This window comes from Octopus sinensis, linkage group LG5 (genome assembly GCF_006345805.1).
Source record: "Octopus sinensis linkage group LG5, ASM634580v1, whole genome shotgun sequence".
In the NCBI taxonomy this organism is placed as follows: Eukaryota; Metazoa; Mollusca; class Cephalopoda; order Octopoda; family Octopodidae; genus Octopus; species Octopus sinensis.
Window position 1 is genome coordinate 83477158 of NC_043001.1, and position 24047 is coordinate 83501204.

The 24047-nt window shown below is 38.4% G+C and overlaps 2 protein-coding genes across 2 annotated transcripts; one reads left to right on the forward strand and one right to left on the reverse strand.

The window, feature by feature from the left end:
• Positions 1–595: 595 nt before the first annotated feature.
• Positions 596–11757, reverse strand: LOC115211841 (putative Dol-P-Glc:Glc(2)Man(9)GlcNAc(2)-PP-Dol alpha-1,2-glucosyltransferase). The gene is made up of 3 exons (XM_029780558.2): positions 11571–11757; positions 3183–3371; positions 596–1725 (listed from the first exon to the last, which is right to left on the reverse strand). Exons 1-3 carry the CDS (start codon positions 11736–11738, stop codon positions 664–666), a joined length of 1419 nt encoding a protein of 472 aa, XP_029636418.1. The 5' UTR covers positions 11739–11757; the 3' UTR covers positions 596–663.
• Positions 11758–15348: 3591 nt separating this feature from the next.
• Positions 15349–23000, forward strand: LOC115211995 (EKC/KEOPS complex subunit TPRKB). Its single transcript, XM_029780778.2, has 4 exons — positions 15349–15580; positions 17362–17484; positions 19718–19891; positions 22826–23000. Exons 1-4 carry the CDS (start codon positions 15389–15391, stop codon positions 22916–22918), a joined length of 582 nt encoding a protein of 193 aa, XP_029636638.1. The 5' UTR covers positions 15349–15388; the 3' UTR covers positions 22919–23000.
• Positions 23001–24047: the final 1047 nt, after the last annotated feature.

Consider the following 24047-nt stretch of genomic DNA (forward strand, 5'->3'; position numbering starts at 1 on the left):
GAGGGCCAGTCAGCGGCCCTGGCAACAATCACACTCGGATGGTGCTCCTAGCACTCCACTAGCACGGATGCCAGTGATACAGTGCTGTCATCGAATTATCATCATTTAACGTCCATGTCCCTTTCTAAAATGTGTGTATTGGATGCTTTACTATCGTGTTCCAATGTCAGCTTTGGTATAGTTTCTATGACTGGATGCCCTATGACTAGATGCCCTTCCTATGCCATGTGTATGTATGTATGTATGTATGTATGCATGCATGTGTGTGTGTATGGGTGTGTGTGCATGTGTGTGTGTGATTATGGGTACATGCATGTGTTTGTTTACATTTTCAGTGAGTGTTAGCAACATGAACAGCATCAGGCTGGAAAACAATGCCTGATCAAAACATTCATCTAACTCATGCTACCACAGTAAAACGGACATGAAAATGAATGGAAAGAGTGAATTACAAAATAAAAATTTTATTTTGTAATTCATTATATAATAAAAAAAACAACAAACATTTAAACAAATCATTAAAAATGTGTAAATAAGATTTTATATATATATACAATATATATATATATATATATATATATATATATATATATATATATATATATATATATATATATGGAGCAGACAGTATTTGTTTTATTCAAGTTTTAAATACATCAGTATCTACCACATGAAACGTTGTGCATCTTTTACTCCAGGCCATGTGAATGTCTTGTAGACAAATAGATAAATAGTGATTGCATTTACAAAAGTGCTGACGGTAAATTCCAACAGCATCTTACTCAGGGGTGTGGGCAGCGGCATGTTTAACCGAAGCAATAAATAAGGAATTATGAAATAGCGAAACTCCAAGAGTTTCTGTGGAACCAAAGAGACAGTGATGCAAATAGCAAAAGCTATTTTCCAAAAGATATTTTTCTTTTTTAAGTCTAAGTAAACTTGGCATATAGTGTACCAATAAATGGGAATTAGTAAGAATCGTACTAGGTAATGTCTTTTAAAGATTTTGGACCATACATAGAATGTATAGTGCCGATTGTCAGCTAGGAGGTACTCGTGTACGTATGTAAATTTAGCGATTAACAATGCAGATATGACAGAGAAAGTGATGAAGCTGATGGGTTTCTGAATAGATTGTGAGAGCCAGTTGTAGATTTTTTGAAATGATATCAAATGTGGGCTCGCAAAAAATAAGACAGTCGACAGAAAGTAATAAATTTGAGGGAAGTTGAATGTGACTTCATGGTGACTTCTGTCACCAACAACAATGCCGTTGTTGATGTAGACAAACAGAAGGAAAAGAAGAGTAACAATTATATAACACCAAGTTTTCATCAGGATGGAGAGCACAAGCTCTACAATAACCCATGGATTCCGCTGAAGATTCACAGAGAATAAATTGAAGAAAGTATGTAGCAGCAACCAGTCGTGTTTCCGCTGAGTTTTCAAGTTCTTCTTTTGCACAGCCATCCACTGAAGGAGAGTGTGCTGGGCAGAGACACCGACCATAAACACAACCCAGATGATGTTCGTCTGGCGGAAGAGGATAGCTATGACACCGATGAGGGCAGCAGGTATAGTTTGGTGATGGAGATGAAGGAGGTACATGAGAAGTGTGAAGAAAGTCGAACCAGCATCAGTGTAGTAGAGAAACGTGAAGAAATAGAGCATTGGGAAGCTGCCCAATGTCGATGCCACCAAAAATGTGTAACTGGAACTCATTTTCTGCAAAATAACAAAAGAGATCATCATCATCATCATCATCATCATCATTTAACGTCCGCTTTCCATGCTAGCATGGGTTGGACGGTTCAACTGGGATCTGAGGAGCCCGAAGGCTGCACCAGGCCAGTCAGATCTGGCAGAGTTTCTACAGCTGGATGCCCTTCCTAACGCCAACCACTCCGAGAGTGTAGTGGGTGATTTTATGTGCCAGACGAGGCTGGCAGACGGCCACGCTCGGATGGTGTTTTTATGTGCCACCGACACAGGTGCCAGATGAGGCTGGCGAACGGCCACGATCGGATGGTGTTTGTTACGTGCCCACAGCACGGAGGCCAGTCGATGCGGTACTGGCTACGGCCACGTTCGGATGGTTTTCTTGTATGCCACCGGCACTGGTACCACGAGAAATGTTAAACATATATGGGCCACTGACCTCGACTGTGGTCACTCAACAGTGTCAAATTAATAGTAGAACTTGAGGCAATTCAGCGGCACTATATCAAGATCACATCAATGGAACTACTGAGCTACTGAAAAAGACTGAAAGAGCTACAACTTTACTCCCTGGTATGCAGTGATATATGGAAGATCATGGAGGTGCTAGCACCAAACTTTGGTATCAAGAGCTATATCAGCCCCCACACTAGACGTCACTGCACTATTCCAAAGGTCCCATCTATCTCGTCTAGAGTGAGGACCATGTGCTTCAATAACTTAGGATTCTGTATTTAAATGTGATATATAACAAGAAAAATTCAAATACATATATGTAGAAAGGGCATCCAGGCCACGGAAAATGCTTTTACATGCCACCAGCATGGGTGCATGACACCGGTATCTGCCACAACTGCAATTTTGCTCGACTTGATGGGTCTTCTTCTCAAACACAACATAACGCCAAAGGATAACAGACGTTAAATGATGATGATGATGATATATACATAACATAAATGAGTCTGTGTTTAGATAAATATTTTTATATATAGGCATGTATAAAGATTGATACACAGAGAGAATACCCTTGACAGGACCTCTTACATGCTAAATAAAAAATTTATTTTTTATTTTGTTCACTCTAGTGCCATTAACAGTGGGCCTTAAGAATTTTTTTTTTTTTGTGGTTTGGGTTTAACTACCCTTTTTAACATGTAAGAAGTCCTGCCAAGGGTCTTCTCTCTGTGTATAAATCTTTATACACTCTTATATGTGCACACATGAATCCCTGTACATGTGTCTATAAGTGCAGATAGTAGTTTGAATTCCCAGTAAATTCTCAAGCAAAAACATTTCATTTCACATTGCTCAAGTCCACTAAGCTGTAAGTGGGTAATCCAGCAAGAATGACATCCTGTTGAGGAAGACTGTAGGCCTGCCTGCATGGTGGACACAGACACATGTAGGTGTGTCTGTGAGGGTGTGTGTGCGTGATTATGTGCATGTATGAATGCAGTACTTACTGGGTGCATCCTGTTAAGCAGCAGAAAGATAAGGGCCACATTTCCTGTAGAGAAAAAGAGGTTAGTACATCGTAGTATGTAAGGGGTACAGAACATGTCCCCCTTGTTGAACAGCAGTCGACCTGGTATGGAGAGGGGAAGACTTGATGAGAGGTAGAGACCAGGTAGGGTCGTTATCATTGGATCCCACTGCAAAAGACAAAAGAAAAACAAAAACGTAAGTTATAAGAGTAAAAATCACAATGACAAAAACAAACTAGATGAAATACTAACAAGAATAATAATAATAATAATCTTTTCTACTAAAGGCACAAGGCCTGAAATTTTGGGGGAGGGAACTAGTCGATTATATCGACCGCAGTATTTCACTGGTACTTAATTTATCAACCCCTGAAAGGATGAAAGGCAAAGTTGACCTCGTCAGAATTTGAACTCAGAACATAGTGATGGGCAAAATACCATTAAGCATTTCACCCAGCTTTTTAACAATTCTGCGAGCTCACCACCTTAATAGAAGAAGAAGAAGAAGAAGAAGAAGAAGAAGAAGAACAACAACAACAACAACAACAACAACAACAACAACAACAATCTTTTCTGCTATAGGCACGAGGCCTGAAATTTGGGGGAGGGGATTAATCAATTACATCGACCCCAGTATGTATATATATATATATATATATATATAGATATAGATATAGTTAATCCAAACATGAACAAAGAGAAAACACAACAACGTGAGGACGTGAAACAAGTATAGTGTTATTGGACACTCAGGAAAGGAAAGAAAGAAGTAGGATTTAACGTTTCGAGAGGAGCTCTTCGTCAGAAACATAGAAAAAGGAAAGGTCCAAGGAAGAGAAGACAGAGAAAGAAAATCGCCAACGATACACATGCGGTCATATATTGAAATGACCGGAAGGGATATATATATTGGGTCATCCCATAAAAAATGCGGTTTTTTAAAAGTCCGAGGGGATGGCATAAACTACCTGCATCAACTTGCTATAAAAGCAAGTAGCAATTTTACCTTGGCCTTATTATTAGTGCAAGTTTTGAAGTTTGCAGTTCGATTTTAACAATTATTTTTTCAAAGCTATAATGGAAGTGACAAAGGAGCATATTTGGCCATATTTTGCTTTATGAGTTCAATAAAGGCAACAATAGAAAATGCAAGGAATATTAATGCAGTATATGGGGATCAGATAATAAGTGTAAGTCAGTGTCAACGGTGGTTCCAGAAATTCCAAGCTGGAAACTACAGCCTAGAAGACAAGCCTCATCCTGAAAGATCTGTAGTGCAAACCCTGGTGGAACAAAATCCCAACGTAACTGTTGAGTACAAGCAGAAAAGCTTGGATTTGGTCATTCAACAATTCATCAAGACCTACATGCCATTGGAAATGTCAGTAAATTGGGTCAATGTGTTCCTCACAAACTTTTTGAGTCTAATCGCACACAGAGAATGAATGTGTGCTCTTCTTTGCTGTCATGTCTCACAACTGAACCTTTTTGAGACCAAATAGTGATTGGTGACAAGAAGTGGGTTCTCTATAAAAATCTCAAGTGCCAAAGACAATGGATAGGGAAAGGAGAAATACCAGCACCCCAGGCTAAAGAAGGTCTTCACCCTCATAAGGTGTTGTTATGTTGTGTGGGATATGAAAGGTTTAGTCCACTTTGAACTTTTAAACCCAGACCAAATAATACCAAAGGAGATCTGCTTGAGCAGCTTAAGTCAATACTAGAAGAAAAATGACCATCATTATTTTCAAGACAAAAGATGTTCTTCCATCAGGATGATAGTCATATACAGTGAGGATGACATTCCAAAGGTTGAAGCAGTTTGAATGATGCCCCACCCACTGTATTCGCTGGACATTGCCCCATCTGATTATCATTTATTCGGCAGTTTTTAAAATCATTTGGACAGAAAAAATATGGATTCTGTAGACGAGGTCAGAACAGTACTGGAGGAGTATTTTTCATCAAGGACAAGTGAATTTAGGAAGAGGGACCTTGCAAGTCTACCAGATAGATGGAAGAGCATTGTAGAAAATGGAGGAGAGTAAATTTTTGATTAAAAAAGAATTTTGTTTATCTTAATTTTGGAAAATAAAAGAGGTATAAAAAAACCAGCATTATTTATGGGATGACCCAATACACACACACACACACACACACACACACATACATAAATGCATGTATTGTAAGTGAGAAAGGATCTGGAAATCCAGGTTAACTTTGGTTGTGGAGTATAAGATAACAATCGAAGAATGGAGTTATTGTTAGCATGTTTCGACAAAATACAGGTGACAAATCATATAGTATGTTAAGAAATATATTCATACATAGGTGCAGGAGTGGTTGTGTGGTAAGTAGCTTGCTTACCAACCACATTGTTCCGAGTTCAGTCACACTGTGGTACCTTGGGCAAGTGTCTTCTACTATAGCCTCGGGCCGAGCAAAGCCTTGTGAGTGGATTTGGTAGATGGAAGACTAAAAGAAGCCCGTATGTGTGTATGTGTGTGTGTGTGTGTTTGTCCCTATCCAACATCGTTTGACAACCGATGTTGGTGTGCTTGTGTCCCGCAACTTAGTGGTTCAGCAAAAGAGATTGATAGAATGAGTACTAGGCTTAAAGAAGAGTAAGTCCTGAGGTCGATTTGTTCGACTAAAGGCAGTGCTCCACCATAGCCACAGTCAAAATGACTGAAACAAGTAAAAGAATAAAAGAATACAGGCATGGTGGTGTCGTAAAAAGCTTTCTTCCCAACCACCCACTCCTTGATTCAGTCCCACTGCGTAGCAACTTGGGCAAGTGTCTTCTACGACAGACCCAGTTTAATCAAAGCCTTGTTAATGGATTTAGTAGATGGAAACTGAAAGAAACCCGTCATATATGTGTGTGCATGTTTTTTGTCCACCACCACCGCATGGCAACCAGTGTTGGTTTCTTTACATCCCGTAGCTTAGTGTTTCGGCAAAAGAGACCGAAAATGTAAGTACTGGGGTCAAATTTGTTCGACTAAACCCTTCGAGGCAGAGCTCTAGCATGGCTGCAGTCCAATGACTGGAACAAGTGAAAGGTACGATGGATATAGTTTTATTTAACCGACGCATTGCCCTCTAAAAGTATAAAGCAAAGTTGGATTGAACAGGATTTGACCTCAGAACGTAAAGAGGTGAAACTAAACCTCAGCTATAATTCACTTAACGCTGTTAACTAAAATGCTGCTTTGCGTCTTCTAAAGTGCAGAGAAAAAAAGGGGGGGCTATCAAGGGAGAATACTTTGTATAATTCCTATTGTAAGTTGTCTCCCTTACTTTCCGCTTATTTTTTAAAAGTATAAGTGATAATTTCATGCAACTTTATGTGCACCCGTAAAAAAAAATGTCTTATGATATTTCCTCCGGCTCGTTATATCCTAAATTCATTAGTTCAAGTCCTGGCGATGTCAACTTCGCCTTTCCATCTTTTCGGGAGTAATAAAACAATAAGATTCAGTTAAGTACTGGGGTCGATGGTTTCAGCTAACTCCTTAAAAGTTGTCCTTGTGCTTAAGTCAAAAACAATTACTTCCGGTTCAATATAGTGTGAAAGTAGCATTGGTGACTAAAATTATTCTTCTTACTGGATTTCAGTCTTATACTGATCCCAATTTCCAAGCTATGGCCAAACTGGAGTACATGGCTGTCCGTTCGAGCGGACTCTACTGCGATTTTTAAACCCCAAGAGGACATCTCTAGCAGGTTAACGATGCACAGCTGCATCCGATAAAATTGTGAGCAGGGGAGCGAACCCCTACCATCTCCTAGCAACAAGACCAGTAGACCAATTCTAGTTTCGGGTTATTTCTGCCACTCCTCAGTACTGGACACCTCATCTGCTAGAGATAATAACAGCTCGCTTCTGCACGCAATAAATATATATATTTCAAGCGAACACACAGTCGCTGATTTTGCAACAAGCAAAAATAGTGGAGGACTATCATTCAATTTAGCCCCAGGACAACCCTGGTCAAGCATTCCGGCCATGAGCATTCTGTCGTTTTGGAAATATGTATAACAACACTGTTATACGGTAGTGTAATGAGAGAGAACGGGCTGATATTTCTAGTGAGTCAAGCAACCACATAGAGGTTACCATATTGACAGTCCAGATTTATTTCATTGTGTAGCATTATGAGGGTCATCCAGTTGTAGAAATCAAGCCAAATCAGACTTGTTGCACCTGGCTTGCTTGCCAACCCTACTCAAACCGTCAAACCCATGGCAGCATAGAAAGTGGACGTTAAATGATGATGATAATATATATATATATATATTGGGCTTCTTTTAGTTTCTATCTACCAAATCTACAAGGCTGTAGTAGAAGACACTTGCCCAAGGTGCCGTGCAGTGGGACTGAACTATGTAGCTGGGAAGCAAAGTTCTTACTACACTGCCACGATTGTTTATTTTCAGAATAACATTGTTGAGTAGGTGTGACAGGCCAGCTCTGGCTAGTTTGAACATCAAACAAGTAGAATATTTTGGGTTGAAAGTGGCCTGTTTGAATACTGTATGGTTAAATCTCTTATTGGCCATCAAGTGACCTATTCAACCTGCTTCTGTACTGAGACATGATTTAGAGGCTGCAGCATGGTAGATATAAAAGTGTGGGAACCGTAAGTGAAATAATGGTTAATAAGTTTTAATCTGACACATGTAGTTATAGTAAACATGACAAATATGACACATAATGACAGACACTAATCAAAACATTCAATACATAATGATTTACTAAAACATAACACGATAAAGGAAATCAACCTGCTAGAAATTACAGCAAATAAAATCATTCTCAAATTTCACTATGATTTATAAAAATGAAGAAGGACATTAGATAGTGTAGCCTGAAATAAACTACTTGAAAATGGTTAGAATGTCTTTGATCAAAAATATGGTGAATCAGAGCTGATCTAGCGCTACACTACAACAACAATAGATGTAGACAGGATACTTATATCTCACCTACTTAATGTCATAACACCAATAAATGCTTAATGCAATGACAATAGCCATAGAGTTGCACATAGGTCCTTGATATCTTTGCACCAATAGCTAAAAAATGGGATGGACCATATGTTTTTGCACAACAATGATTAGTGCAGACCTAACTGAATTTTATATAAAAAATATTATTTTCTAATTTTAAAATATGTCATAAAATACATATTGTTAGTGTGTATTGATTAACAGTAGGTCTGATTAGACAAATTAGTGCAACTTAAGAAATCTTTTATCATTTCAACCAATGAAAATGAAGTTTATGAAATCTTTTATCAGGGTTCAGTCCCACTGCATGGCACCTTGGGCAAGTATCTTCTACTATAGCCTCGGGTCAACCAAAAGCCTTGTGAGTGGATTTGGTAGACGGAAACTGAAAGTAGCCCATTGTATATATGTATATGTGTGTGTGTGTGTTTGTCCCGCCAGCATCGGTTTATTTTATTTTTTTCTCCTTGTCTTGCAACTTACCTGACCATTTCACTAGTGCTAGTGTCACAAAAAAAAATCCAGTACACACAGTAAAGTGACTGGCATGAGAAAGGACATCCAGGTGTCGAAACCATGCCAAGAGACACACTGAAGTCTGACACAATTCTACAATCGATAGATCCTGACAAACCATCCAACCTAGGCTAGCATGGAAAATCAACATTAACTGATAATGAGATATTCAATACCATCACCCCACCCTACTAGAATTTGACTGATACTTTTTTTTTTCTATCACCTCTGAAAGGATGAAAGGCAACGTTGCCCTTAAAGGGATTTGAACTCAGAATGTAAAACATGGGAAGAATTACTGCAAAGCATATATTTTGGATGCTCTAATGGTTCTGCCAGTCTACTGACCTTGGAGCTACACACTAATAAAAACCACAGTGCAGCTGCAAACTGTCATCAGAACCAATGGGAACCTCTTGGTCAGTGGTTCTCAACCATTTTTTACCTGTGGGCCCTTTTGATTCCTATTTTATTTGGATGGACCCCCAAGGCCATTTGATGTTTAAAAAAAATCTCATTATATTTTAATAATCAAATATTAATAGGAACTGGACAAAAAAAATTGTTAAAATATTTTGTGCATTGTAGAAAGTATAACCTATTTATTACACCTAAGTGGCTGTTCAACTTCTTAGAAATAGTAGCCAAATTTCCCTCAGATCACACCCTAATACATTATTATAAGGACACAATGGATGATTCAGTCCAAGCTACACGATTTCAGGAAAAAAAAAACAGAAAACAAAAAAGACAGGATGGACATGACTCAAATGTTTTTTTGAAGTGGTTGACCTCGGGTTAAAAAAAAACAATATGAAATAGACACAGAAATGTGAATTCAAAAGCAAATAAAAGGAATCTAAAAGATTACATATTTATACATGTAAAACACATTTCCAGGCACTGAGAGTCAGGAACCTCTTAGAATCTGCACTAATTTACAAGCAGGAAATTTACAGTAAAGACCCCCTTTGGTCATGAATGACTATGGATTGCACCTAGAACGCTCCACTCCAAGTTACAAGTCCAGGCAAAGTTGTTTATGGAAGACCAGCAGTCGCCCATGCATACCAGCCTCCCCTCTCCACACCACCGATGTCATCCAAGGGAAAGGCAAAGGTCGATACAGCTTGGCACCAGTGACTTCGCAACTCATTTCTTCAACTGAGTGAACTGGAGCAACATGAAATAAAGAACACAACACAGCCTGGATCAGGAATCGAACTCACTACCTCATTAGAGCCTGATGCTCTAACCACTGAGCCATGTGGCCATGTGCCTTCACACCTATTAATAAACTTGTATCATTTATACTAATGTACAAGTACTGGTATAGCATTTAATTATTTAAGGAAATTTAATATTTGTGAAATTTAGAATGTATTAACCAAGGTTCGGAAAAATCATTAATCCAGAGAGGCTTTGGAAACAAAGCTTCCGGAAAATCGCTATTGTGTATATTTTTTAGTATCCATAAACAATGGAAGAGTGTATGTGAGTGAGTGAGTGAGTGTATGTGTGTGTATGTGCGTGTGTCTTTGTTCACCACCGTAAATTAGCGGTCCACAAGAGACCGATAGAATAAGCACCAGATTTTAAAACATAAGTCCTAGTGTTGACATGTTGGACTAAAAACCCTTCAAGGCAATGCCCCAGCATGGCCGTTGTGTAGTGACTGAAAGGAGATTGTTTTTTTTTTTGTTTGTTTTTTAATACGTATTTAAAAAAGAAATTATTTAAAAATTCTAAAATGAAAAAAAAAACGAAAAAAAAATGTTTAGAACAAAAGATTTGAGGGGTGGGAGAAAAATTATAAATTTAAACAGCTGAAGTAATGAGGTGATAAACCGTAATTTCCGTTGTTCAAAATATAGGAAGCTAAAAAAAATTTGAGGTAGGAGGAAGGTTTGGGCGCCTCTTTGACACGTCAACCTTGCCGATTAGTGTTAATAATTCAACTTTCATTTTCTGATCGTAAAAAAAAAAGAAAAAAAAACGGAAACATTAAAGTCACAATCAACCTTTAGATTGCGATATTTATAATTAATTATAGTACGCTGCCAAAACAGTATTGAGCGATATTTCTATTTCATTTAAAATATTTAACATTTTTATAAATAACTTTACATTAAAACAAATAGGATTACACACACATGTACGCTTCCATGTATTTGTATCTAGATATATGAAAGAGTCTGTATACATATATATGCAAGCGTAGGCTTGTATATTTATAGCTATAAACACACTGTCACTACTGCTGCTACTAGTACCAAAGAGTTCAAACAAGAACACCAGAAGAATATTGGAAAATTCGATTTCCTATTCTGGTATAGTACAGTAGTAACAGTAGCATGAATAACAATACCACGACTGTTGTGTTCAATCAATAACTATTTGAACTGTTATATAAAAGTGCAGTAACACGCACGCACGTGTATGTGTACAATATAAATATACATGTATGTGGTTGTGTGTGTATGCGAATCTCTCTCATTATATACATTTACATATGGTTGTATGTATGTAAGTACGTATACACGTGTGAATGTTTATATAAACACATACACCGATACATCTATACAAAGGCACATATGTATACACCATACAAACATGATTCACACAAAATCGCATACGTACACCTCATATTACACACACACACACGTATACACACACACACATACATACATACACACATAAAAATCACCACATCCACAAGTAAGAAGAAGACAGACATATACATAAACAAATATTAAATTGTGGGAAAATGCAAGTGTATGCAAGACGAATACAAAGAGAGAAGTTTTAACGGGAAAGAGATAATAATGATCGTACATGCGAGAAGTTGCCATCACAATAGTGCTGTGCTTGGGGTATGTGGAATATCTCATCCATGTAAGGCTTAGGTTGGACAGAGTGCAGCCACTTTAAAAGAACCGTGGCCAAAGCGAAGAAGGTGACCAAGCCAAAGTAAAAGGGACATGCGAAGATTGATGTCGCCATCTTGAAGAAGGACTTAGCACTGTAAGGGGAGCTCACTCTCTAGATTCATTTAACCTGCTTGCCTCTCTTGAGGCTTTTTTTTTTATTCCCTCCTTCTTTCTCAATTTTTTTCTTTCTATCTATATAGCTAGCTAGCGCGATAGATAGATAGATAGATAGATAGATAGATAGATAGATAGATAGATAGATAGATAGATAGATAGATAGATAGATAGATAAGATAGACAGACAGACAGTCAGTCAGACAGACAGACAGACAGACAGGCAGGCAGGCAGACAGACAGATAGTTAGATAGATAGATAGATAGATAGAATTTGCAAAACTTTTTTCAAGTCAAAACGCGAATTTATATTTTGTCATCTACATTCCAACAACGAAGCTTTGTATCTTTGTTAGAAGCCAGCTTCTCCCTCAGAGAAACATTTCAAATAGATAAAATAAGAAGAGAACTTACATACATACATACATACATAATACATACATACATAAATACATATATACATACATACATACATACATACATACATACATACATACATACATACATACATACATACATACATACGTATGTACGTACATACATACACACACACACACACACATACATACATACATACATACATACATACATACATACATACATACATACATACATACATACATATTGGTTAATAGCTTTGTGAGGGTATGAAGCACGGGCCCTAAAAGTGGTTGACGCCACACGACTAAGGTTATTCGACATAATGTGATAAAAGAGCGTTGCAGATCTGTTGGACAGACTGGACAGTACAATGAACGTCTCTGTCTTGGAGAAGACGGGCGGGCAACGAAAGTTGGTGACGATGGTCACTTCAATATTTTAGCCACGTTATCAGAGCTTAGGACCTCTGAACTCGCATCGCCGTGTGTAGGTGGACGGGAAACAAGCTCCCAATTCGCAGAGATGAAGAACGAGAGACGATACCAAGAACTGAAAGAGGAAAACTCTGGTGGAGTGCACGGCAGCAACAACATGAGACCGTATGGCATGGCAAGAAATTATGGTTGTGTCTGAGACCTCCGATCTTCAGCCAGAAGGTTGGGCATATCTACACGCTCATGTATGTATGTATGTATGTATGTATGTATGTATGTATGTATGTATGTATGTATGTATGTATGTATGTATGTATGTATGTATGTATGTATGTGTATGTATGTGTGCATGGCTTACACTCACGATTGTGAGATTGTGGTTTCGATTCCCAGACCAAGCGCTGCGTTGTGTTCTTAAGCAAAACACTTCATTTCACGTTGCTCTGCAATCATTTTGTCATCTGACACGTGACACATTGGACATCTGTACAGGTAAGGTCAATTTGATGGAGAGAGTGAGCTTATGTGTACAGAAACATTTGATCACTATAAACAAACCGTCTGCGTAGCTGTTCTGCAAGAAACTACAGAGCCTTCGTGCGTCATACATCGTCTAACGACAAGAAAGTCCATCATGTATGTCATTATTTAATTCTATTTCAAGATTTGTTGCCAATAGAGAAAGAGCCGGTTTCTAACCTATATCCAAGGCTTCATTGGCAATTCAACATCAACAACGTATGTATGTATGTATGTATGTATGTATGTATGTATGTATGTATGTATGTATGTATGTACGTACGTTCGTACGTATATATGTGTGTATGTATGTGCGTTCGTGTGTGTGTGTGTGTGTGTGTGTGTGTGTGATCTTTCATTCATCCTTAAACTTTGCCGGCCATACATCATCCACACACAACCTAGACACCACATACCAAACTTTTTCAGACTCCATGAACAAAAACTTTGAAAGTATTCTCTAATAAAGCAATGCCGATCTCTTTTAACAGAACCCCCACCCCCGAAAACTCGAGTACTACCCTTTCAAGAAAACCTCATTCATCGAATGCCCTCACTGTCGCTCTAAATACTGGGCCTCGCTATCATCAGTTATATCTCTTCGTGAAAGTACGTCCTGAACATAGCTATGACCACATCCCAAAATTTGGCTCTTCTTTTCAGTGTCAAAAATATTGTTGCTACTTGCTGTTTCTAAAATCTGAATATCACGATTAGTTTTATATGGGAGCAGCACACGGCCAGACAAAATAATCCATCTCCCAGCTAACCAAAGACCACACGTGATCCAGCCTCTGCCCCATAACCGCGCTGCCTTCTCTCTTTACCTTCTTTTACTACTATAATCGCCTCTGCTTCTCAGAGCTGGCTGGTTTCGTACCAACTCCACTTAAACATTCCCTACCCACTCGCCTCACTTCTTCTTTATCTCTCTTGATGAACTCACCTCATCATTCATACTCAGAACAATCCATTGTGTCCAAAGGCGGCGAGCTGGCAGAATCGTTAGCACGCCGGACGAAATGCTCAGCGGTATTTCGTCTCCCGCTACGTTCTGAGTTCAAATTCCGCCGAGGTCAACTTTGCCTTTCATCCTTTCGAGGTCGATTAAATAAGTACCAGTTACGCACTGGGGTCGATGTAATCGACTTAATCCGTTTGTCCTCTCTGTGTTTAGCCCTTTGTGGGTAGTAAAGAAATAAGAAGTAAGAAATAAGAAACAATCCATTGTGTCCATTTTTTCTTCCTCGGAACACCGATTCCCTGAAATTCTCTCACTGCCCCTATCTTACCTGCTGGGGTTGACAGCAACAGTTTCAACGGAACATTAATAACGTCAGTATTGCCAATCTCGGAGGTTCTGCATAGCCATGAGTACCGTCTCTTCATCCAGACTCAGTAAAGTAGAAAAAAAAATGTTTACTGAAGATGAAATTCAATCGTTATACCTTAGAATGTTCTGTTCTTTTTCTTTATTATTATTTTTTTTTTTTTTTGTATTTTCTCACTGAATGCGTGCGTAATTAAGACTTTTCTTGGCCTTGATGAGCCTTAATTTATACTAGCCATTGGACCTACGTTTCTGGTTGCCTAATTACAATTGAATCCGAACTGGCTTCAAATTTTGGCGGAAGGCTAGCGATTTCGAGGAAGGGTGTAAGTTTGCATCGATTCCAATGTTCAACTGGTTCTAATTTAATCGACCCCGAAAGGATGAAAAGGCAAAGTCGATCTCGGCGGAATTTGAACTCAGAGCGTAAAGACGGACGAAATGCGCTAAGCATTTTGTCCGGCGTGTTAACGACTCTGCCAGCACGCTGCCTTAACAATTAAAATACGCGTTAACACTTCCGTGTGTATTGTGTGTGTGTGTGTGTATTTACTCATTTCTTTCTTTTTAATTGTAATTATTGAAATGAAATAAAAAGTTTTCTTAAAATTAAAAGCCCGAGGTAGTCTGGAAAAATATAACTGTAGAAACTTTATTGTATTGAGACCGTCAACTATTTTCCTGTAACACCGCCTTATTTATTGTATACATAACAGAAACTAAATTGAAAGAAATTTCCGTTTTAACCTATATTGTTCTTCTTCGATACATTTATATAAAACGCAATAAACCGAGAACAAACAATCTTTAAAAGATAACATAAAAATTGTTTACTTAATTTCAATTAACAACTCAATTATAATTGAAATAATCAACAATCAACTTGTTTTAATTCTTCAATAAATACTAAACAGTGTCTGCGAATGAAATTTCAAAGTAAGCCACATGGCTGAGACAAGTGTTCCAGCTGCATCGGCAGCTGATGCTGGTGATATCTCATCTAATGTGGTCACTATCAACATACAAGGAGGAGGTCATGTTACATTTGCACTGTTTAACAACGTTGGTAATATGAAAGAAGTACGACAGTCTGTGATGAACGGAGAAATTGAAGCTGCGCTCTTAAAAACGTCCATGGTAACCACCGTTTATTCGTCTTTATTTTATCGTTAGGGATGAAGAATGTCGGATTAAAATTAAAAATACTTCTTTTATATTTGCACCCCAAACACTATCTATTTATGAATTGTTCATTCGCTAGAGATATCACACTTAACATTCCTTAACACTATGGTCGATTTTTATATTTCCTTTCGGGATCCATAAAACACCTAAGATTGCCCTATGATTATTATGATTATTATTCGTCCTGACGGAATGCACATTTGTCCGCTCGTAAGTTTTTGCCCTGAATTTTTGTTTCCAAAAGTGGCATTCAATCGTTTTGAGTCTCAGACTTCTCAAGATTCGTTCGTTAGTTTCCGTGTGCTTGACAGCACGTGTTATCAACTGTAAACATTGAAATATTATCACTAATACGGCTTTTTCGACGTAGATCTAGTTTTCTTCTGGGAAATTTACATACACAAATGAAATAGGTAATAGCGAAAACTAGCGACATACACTACATGTACAAAAATGCATACATACATAACTTGCACATTATAAATATGCAAGACTTTCCTCAAGTTTAAAATGCGACATGAAACTCAAAACGATTGAATGGCCCAAAAGTTATACTCGAGGATTTACGGTATTCATTATCATTCTGATAAAGCAACGTTTTTCAAAACTCATGAATATATCTTTAACTTCTTCAAATGTGGAAAGAGTAATGAAATATGCTTTCTAGCAATTAACACAGTTCAACTTATTTAACTCGAAATTTAACATTTAACACAGTTCATGAATCTCTCTTTTCCTGGAGCTCTTCTCGAATTCAAGAGTTCTTGATGACAACTTTTGGTATTTCGTCCGGATCTCGTAGTTTGATTACAGATAGTGTCTGTAGTCTCAGACTGATCTGTATCACAGTTCATAGTTTTTTCACATTCTCCATTTGTCTGAGTTGTTGGATTCTCAGCAGCTGTCCACAGATGACGGCGATTTCATCAATACTGTCTTCCATCTGACGCTGTTATGTTAGGATCTTGGTGTGTCATCAACTGATTTGACAACTCCAGGCTTCCATAACTGTTTTTCTTGGATCCTGACTTGCTGTCCAGGATTCAAGGGAGGTAACTCTACTTTCTCTCAAAGTAGTACTTTTGCTGTTCTTGACATGCTTTCAGCTGATCATGTAGCTGTTTCTGGTCTTGTACCTGAGGTTTCAGCAAGGCATCGGCCACAGGTAAGCGACTCTTCAGGTGCCTGCTCATTAGCATTTGAGCTGGTGATAGATTGACCATGTCAACTTGTGTATTTCTGTATTTAAGTACAGCTAAGTAGACATCTTGGCCACTAGCTTCTGTTTTCTTGAGCAGATTTTTTACTGTTTGAACTGTACGCTCAGCTTGTCCATTTGATTGTGGGTATGTCAGACTTGATGTTGTGTGTTTGAAGTCCCACTCTAGACCAAAGTGCCTATAGTAGAAAGGATTATTATTATTAATTATTTTTTATTTAGGTGGATAGGTGTCAGAATTAGTAGAGCCTCAGACAAAATGCTTCACGATATTTTTTGGGGGTCCCTTAAGTTCTGAGCTCATATTCCATCAAGGTCAACCCAGCGTATCATCTTTCTTGGCTAGGCTTAAAAAAAAAAAAATTAGTACTAGGGTCAATTTGTTTGACTGAGCTTCTTCAAGGCAGGGCCCCAGCCTAATGACTGAAACAAGTAAAAGATAAAAGATAACAGTTGATCTTATTTTGTTGTTGTTCTTCAATGAAGCTGAAAAAAGTTTTGTTTTCATTTTCAGATTCATGACCAGTTCCAAGTCCTCACAGCAGCACACAAGGCTCTTCATCACAGACGTACTAAGAAGATGATTACCAAAAACATCCATTCTGAGATACTGTATTGCTTGTCTCCTTTGAAAGGGGTAAGTCCAGTTTGAGAATATGTTGTTGTATGATGTAGTTGAGTTCAGTTCAAGTTCATCTACCACAGCAACTGGAAGGTGTTATAATGTGGTGTGAGGAAATTCATCTCAGGTTTACCTAAGTTTATGGTTCTCAACCGGGGTTCATATGACCCCTGAGGGCCCATAAAAGATTTTGGGGGTAAATAATAAATTGGGGATCTAGGGTAGTATTTGAAGAGCCCCTAAAAAATTTTTGCTTTAGATGTATGTATTGCAAGAAACAGCTAGATTTTTTTCTCTAACATTTTACATAGTTCAAACTACACAGATGAATGTGTAATGTACACAATAGATATCAACCCTTTCGTTACGGAATTTATTTTGGGATGCCCTGTATTTCTTTCAGTTACTTTAAATATAACAAAGAATTTAGTATCAGCTTAAAAATAGACTCCGCCGGTTACGACGACGAGGGTCCCAGCTGATACGATCAACGGAACAGCTTGCTCGTGAAATTAACGTGCAAATGGCTGAGCATTCCACAGACACGTGTACCCTTAACGTAGTTCTCGGGGATAATCAGCGTGACACAGAGAGTGACAAGGCTGACCCTTTGAAATACAAGTACAACTCATTTTTGCCAGCTGAGTGGACTGGAGCAACGTGAAATAAAGTGTCTTGCTCAAGGACACAACGCGTCGCCGGGAATCAAACTCACAACCTTACGATCATGAGCCGAATGCCCTAACCACTAAGCCACGTGCCCTCACCCTAGTATCAGCTAGTGTTAGGAACATAAATTATGAAAACAAGACATTTGTACTACAGAGCCAGTTTCAGCCAGGTTGGTAACAAAAGGGTTAAGTATCTGTAAAAGAAATATTAACCTTTTAGCATTTAAACTGGCCAGATCTAGCAAATCTATTCCATCTGTATTATGGTCAAATTGGACAGAACTGGCCTCTCACACCAACCTTACAATATCATTCTAAAAATTAAGTTACTTCGTTAAAATCTCAGAAGCTATATTTCATGATTAGTTCAAAGCATTGAAAATAAGCATCACTTTTCACAGAGAAATCTGAATACTAAAGGGTTAAACATCAAATGGTCAAGGGATCCACCAAAATAAAATAGTAATCAAAGGGGTCTGTAGATAAAAAAAATAGTTATGGACCACTAAATGAAGTCATAAGTGACTCGAAAATATTTGTATGCTATGAAGTTCATCTGCAGTTTATCCACCACTAACTGGAAGATGTTGTTTAGCCTCAGATCAATCTTGATTGAGTAAATCTATGATCATGGCTCCAACCATGACCACCCAGTCACAGAACTGATCAAAAGTATTTGACTGTGACCGTCCTGTCACAGATCTATGATCAAAGGCCTTCCAGCTGTGACCATCCTGCCATGGAATTATAATCAAAGGCATCCTAGTTGGGACCATATCGTGTCACTTTTTAAAAATGAACTATGTATTTTGGACTAGATTATCCAATGAATCCATTCCTTATTTAAGATAGCCAGGTGTAATTTGAGGGAAATTTGGTTGCTATTTCTAGCAGGTCAAATTACCATGTAAAGATTGCCTTTAGTGTATTGTGGTGGAACTCTTCTTAGATTCCCTGACTTCGACAAATTCTTCTGTTGCAAGATTTCAGCCATACTCTCCGTTCTAACATAACATGTCACCCCATTAATGCAAGCTAAAATGCCTTTATTCAAAGTTGTTCCAGCCATGACCTTACCAGTGAATTAACTGAATCAGTAATGCAAGGTAAAATACCTTTATTCTGAACAAAAAGCAGGTACAGTGTGCCAGTAGGTAGGCTAGTATGAAGGTCTATCAGTCAGAGGGGTCTTTTTTTTTTTTTTTGGTGGGGGTCCCCAGATTGGTTACGTGTTTAACCAGCATGTCACTAGTCTTGGGGTACTTCTTCTTCATTTAACATCCGTTTTCCATGCTGGCATGGGTTGGACAGTTAGACTGAAGTCTAGAAAGCTAGCGGCTACACCAGGATCCAATCTGATCTGGCAATGTTTCTTTAGCTGGATGTCTTTCCTAATGCCAACCACTCCAAGAGTGTAGTGAGTGCTTTTTACGTGCCACCAGCACAGAAGCAAGTCAGGCGGGCCTGGCATCAATTACGTTTAGATATTGCTTATTTAGCAGAATTTAATATTAAAAGCAGGGGTGGCTGTATGGTAAGAAGCTGCACCTATGTTTATTATGCTTTATATATTTCAGATTTCTGACTCCTTCCGTAAGTTTGGTGTTGGTGACAAAGACATTACATTGTTCACAGCCATCGTTGATGATGTCAACCACACTGTCCTGACACAGATGAAGACAAAGATCAAAGGGGACTTAGTCTCGGTCTCCTTGCTTCCTCAATTCTCCGATGAAACAGAAATAAAGAAGGTGAGTGAATCGAGTGAACCGTATCACCACTATTTATATTTAATAACTCTTTCAATACCAACCCAGTTGAAACCAGCTCTGGCTCTGTAGTACAAATGTCTCATTTTCATAAGTTTTGAATTAAAATCTTCCACCAAACCTTAGTCATAATTTATGTTCCTTACACCAGCTTAATGATAACCAAGTTATTTTACTAGATTCTTTGTTATTCTTTTACTTGTTTCAGTCATTTGACTGTGGCCATGCTGGAGCACCGCCTTTAGTCAAGCAAATCGACCCCAGGACTTATTCTTTGGAAGCCTAGTACTTATTCTATCAGTCTCTTTTGCCAAACCACTAAGTTACGGGGACGTAAACACACCAGCATCAGTTGTCAAGCAATGTTAGGGGGACAAACACAGATGCACAAACATATATATACATACATATATATATATATATATATGATGGGCTTCTTTCAGTTTCCATCTACCAAATCCACTCACAAGGCTTTGGTCAGCCCGAGTTTATAGTAGAAGACACTTGCCCAAGGTGCCACACAGTGGGACTGAACCCAGAACTATGTGGTTGGTAAGCAAGTTACTTACCACATAGTCACTCCTACACCTATTCACACAGCCACTCCTATGCCTATATATTCAAAATTAATTGAAAGAAACACAGAGAATCTCAAAATAAATACGGTAACAAAAGGGTTAACTCTTTGCAGTTCTTGCTAAGCATTCTCACTTTCTATCTCTCTATCTCAAATATTGGTTTCAAATTTTGGCACAAGGTCAGCAGGTTCAGATAAGGGGTCAGGTCAATTATTTTGGCACAGTGATCAACTGATACTTACTTCAATGTCCCCGAAAGAATGAAAGGCAATGTCAACCTTGGCAGAATTTGAACTCAGAATACAAAGATGGGCGAAATGCTGCTAAGCATTCTACCAACTCGCTGCTTTAAGCATAAAAGGCAAAAATCGACCTTGGCAGAATCTTAACTCAGAACATAAAGACAGACCAAATGCCACCATACATTTTGCCTGGCATGCTAACAATTCTATCAGATTGCCACCTTAAGGATGCAAGTCAAAAATTGAACTTAGAATGTGAAGACAGATGAAACGCCACTCAGCCTTTTGCCCAGTGTGCGATTGATTCTGTCAGTTCGCCACCTTACGGATGAAAAGCAAAAATTGACCTTTCAAAATTTTGCCATAAAAGCATAATACAGAGGGAGTAGCTTGCAGGCTGGACAAAAACATTGATGAGATGAATGATGAAAAGGGATGATATTGTTGGGAGAAGACAAAAAACACCCGCCGATTTTTTGCTTCTCTAAAACATTATTCTTTTTTTTTTTACACAGTAAAAACAATACGAGGTATTAAACCTCTTACTTTAGTTCCATAGTTCATTATAAATTGAGGCACTGAGCCTCTTAAAGACAACAAACCGAGGCATTAAACTTCTTACCTTAATTTTGATACACAATACGAGCTCTAAGCCTCTTAATTTTTCCCACTCCACCGTCACCCGACCAGGCTCAATGCCTCACTCAAGCACCTTGATGGTTCTAGTTTGGAGTGCTTCAGCATGAAGCAGAATGTGTCTTCGAGGAAGGACTCCGTTACCTTGAACAAATTTGTTTCCTACACGACCTCCACAGCTACCTGTGGAGGCCAATCAGGGTTCTTGGTACAGGTAAGAATCCCTTCCCTTCAACCTTTTTTATTAAACTTTTTGATCATTTTTTGGATTTCCACTCCCTTGTGGAACAGGCCTACAAATTCCTCCTTCACATAGGGAGAGTCTTCAAATCCCCACTCCGGTGGCACAATTCCCACCGAAGGGGTTTTGGGATATGCCGGCAGTGTACTAGCAACAGCTGGCAATCATAAAGGAGATTAGAACTAGCTACTTTGCTTAGTAATATCTCTTATCCAGATAATCATACTAGTTAAGTCAATTGTGAAAACACATCAAGCCTCTATTCAGTCACTTAACCAGTTAGATGTAACAGCCAAATCTCCCTCAAAAATGTGAACCCTTGAAAAATATGTAAGGATTAGTGACCAGAAAATGATCCGGTTACAAAGCAATGCCTCATTATATTTGTCTAATCTGTACTTTAATGACAAAAGAAAAACACAAAATGAATGACCCAACACACTAGTTCAGTGTTATTTAGCTAATATTTAATTTCATGGTCAAGTCATGTATGAATGAGGACAGCTGTGTAAAGAAGTGCTGATTTTCTAATTGTGGAGGGAGTCTGTGAAAGGTGTCGTCCCAGGAAGACATGAGACAACATGGTGAAATATGATCTTTGGTTGTTGAGTTTCACAGAGGCGATGGCAAGTGACTGAGACTTCTGGCGATTTGCTGTGCTTGAGAAGATACATCAAGCTAAGTGAATCTTGGTGGTTGCTACCACCTATGCTGGTGACACGTAGAGGAAACTAACGCTGGTGATTCATAGAAGGAACTCATGTTGATGGCACATAAACAGTTCCCATGCCAGTGACACGTACAGGGCACCCATATCAGTGACACATACAGGGGGGCTGTGCCAGTGACACATACTGAGTGCTGTGCTAGTGACACACAAAATATACCCAGTACACTTTGTAAAATGGTTGGCATTAGGAAGGGCATCCAGCCATAAAAACCAAGCCTAAACAGGTGATTGGAGCCTGGTGCAGCTCCAATTAAACCATCAGACCTACGTCAGCATGGAAAATAGATGTTAAATGATGACGATGAATACACAGCAGTGTTTAGCAAGCATTGAATGTGTTAGACAGTTGTAGTTAGTGTATGACTATGATAGTTGTTTAGTTATTACTGGACTGTATAAAATACTTATTGTTGTTATTGATAATCTAAGTATCATTAATACACTGCAATAAAGAATAGATTATACTTTCACTTTGTTGTTTACTTGCAGATGTACAAAGTTACGGCTGATGAATTAAACATTGGTAACCTTGTCGATGCTGTTGTCTGTAGAATCGCTGTTAAAGAAATCATTGCAGTCTGACAATTTGCTAATGGTAACAGGGAACAACATTGGACTTTTGAATTTGCGTTTGTTATTGTTCATATTACATACAATCAAAGCCTTCAGTGTTGTTGTTTTTGAGTTCTGATCAAGTACATCTATAAAGACATTCCAGCATAATGCTAACATAATCTAATATGTCCTTGCCTTATTTATGACAATAGGGTATGATCTGAAATGTTTAGCTACTATTTCTAGCAGGTCAAGCAACTATGTAAGAACTTACCCCTTTGGCTCGAGAACTTCAAAGATTGATACTTCATGCAGATGTAGCTAAACACTTAAAATACAGACATCAGTATTGCTCAACCTCCACCCCCACCCTCAACAGCTGCTGGGTTTAATTAATAAATTTTTTTAAATAATTATTATTATAATATTGGGTTTCATTTCTTTTGTTTGGTAATTCTTTTACTTGTTTCAGTCATTTGACTTGGCCATGCTGGAGCACCTCCTTTAGTCGAGCAAATTGACCCCAGGACTTATTCTTTGTAAGCCTAGTACTTATTCTATCGGTCTCTTTTTGCCGAACCACTAAGTTACGGGGACGTAAACACATCAGCATCTGTTGTCAAGCAATGTTGGTGGGGGACAAACAGACACACAAACACATACATATATATATACACACACATATATGACGGGCTTCTTTCAGTTTCCGTCTACGAAATCCATTCACAAGGCTTTGGTCAGCTTGAGGCTATAGTAGAAGATACTTGCCCAAGGTGCCACGCAGTGGGACTGAATCTGGAACCATGTGGTTGGTAAGCAAGCTACTTACCACACAGCCAGTTAATTTTTGATATTATTTTAGATTCAAAACAAACTTTTGCTTTTAGCTGTTTCAAAACCATTCTCTCTGTTTTGGAGTATTTTAAAACTGGAACCGGTCAATAAATGTCAACATTATCATTGCTTTAACACCATGAATGTGTGTGACTTAGTGGTCTGAGTTGTCAGCTCATGATTGTAAGGTCATGAACACAATCTTTGGTGGTACTTCGTGTCCTTGAGCAAGACACTCTATTTCACATTCAGTTCACCCAGCTAGCAAAAGTGAGTTCTACCTGTAATTCAAAGGGCCAAACTTTTCATATTGTGTCACACT

Coding starts and splice junctions, on each gene's coding strand:
- LOC115211995 (XM_029780778.2), top strand. CDS start 15,389: ATGGCTGAGACAAGTGTTCCAGCTGCATCGGCAGCTGATGCTGGTGAT. Junction 15,581..17,361: donor CGCTCTTAAAAACGTCCATG/GTAACCACCGTT, acceptor TTTCATTTTCAG/ATTCATGACCAGTTCCAAGT. Junction 17,485..19,717: donor GCTTGTCTCCTTTGAAAGGG/GTAAGTCCAGTT, acceptor TATATATTTCAG/ATTTCTGACTCCTTCCGTAA.
- LOC115211841 (XM_029780558.2), bottom strand. CDS start 11,738: ATGGCGACATCAATCTTCGCATGTCCCTTTTACTTTGGCTTGGTCACC. Junction 3,372..11,570: donor GTGATGGCAACTTCTCGCAT/GTACGATCATTA, acceptor TGTCTTTTGCAG/TGGGATCCAATGATAACGAC. Junction 1,726..3,182: donor TGCTTAACAGGATGCACCCA/GTAAGTACTGCA, acceptor GTTATTTTGCAG/AAAATGAGTTCCAGTTACAC.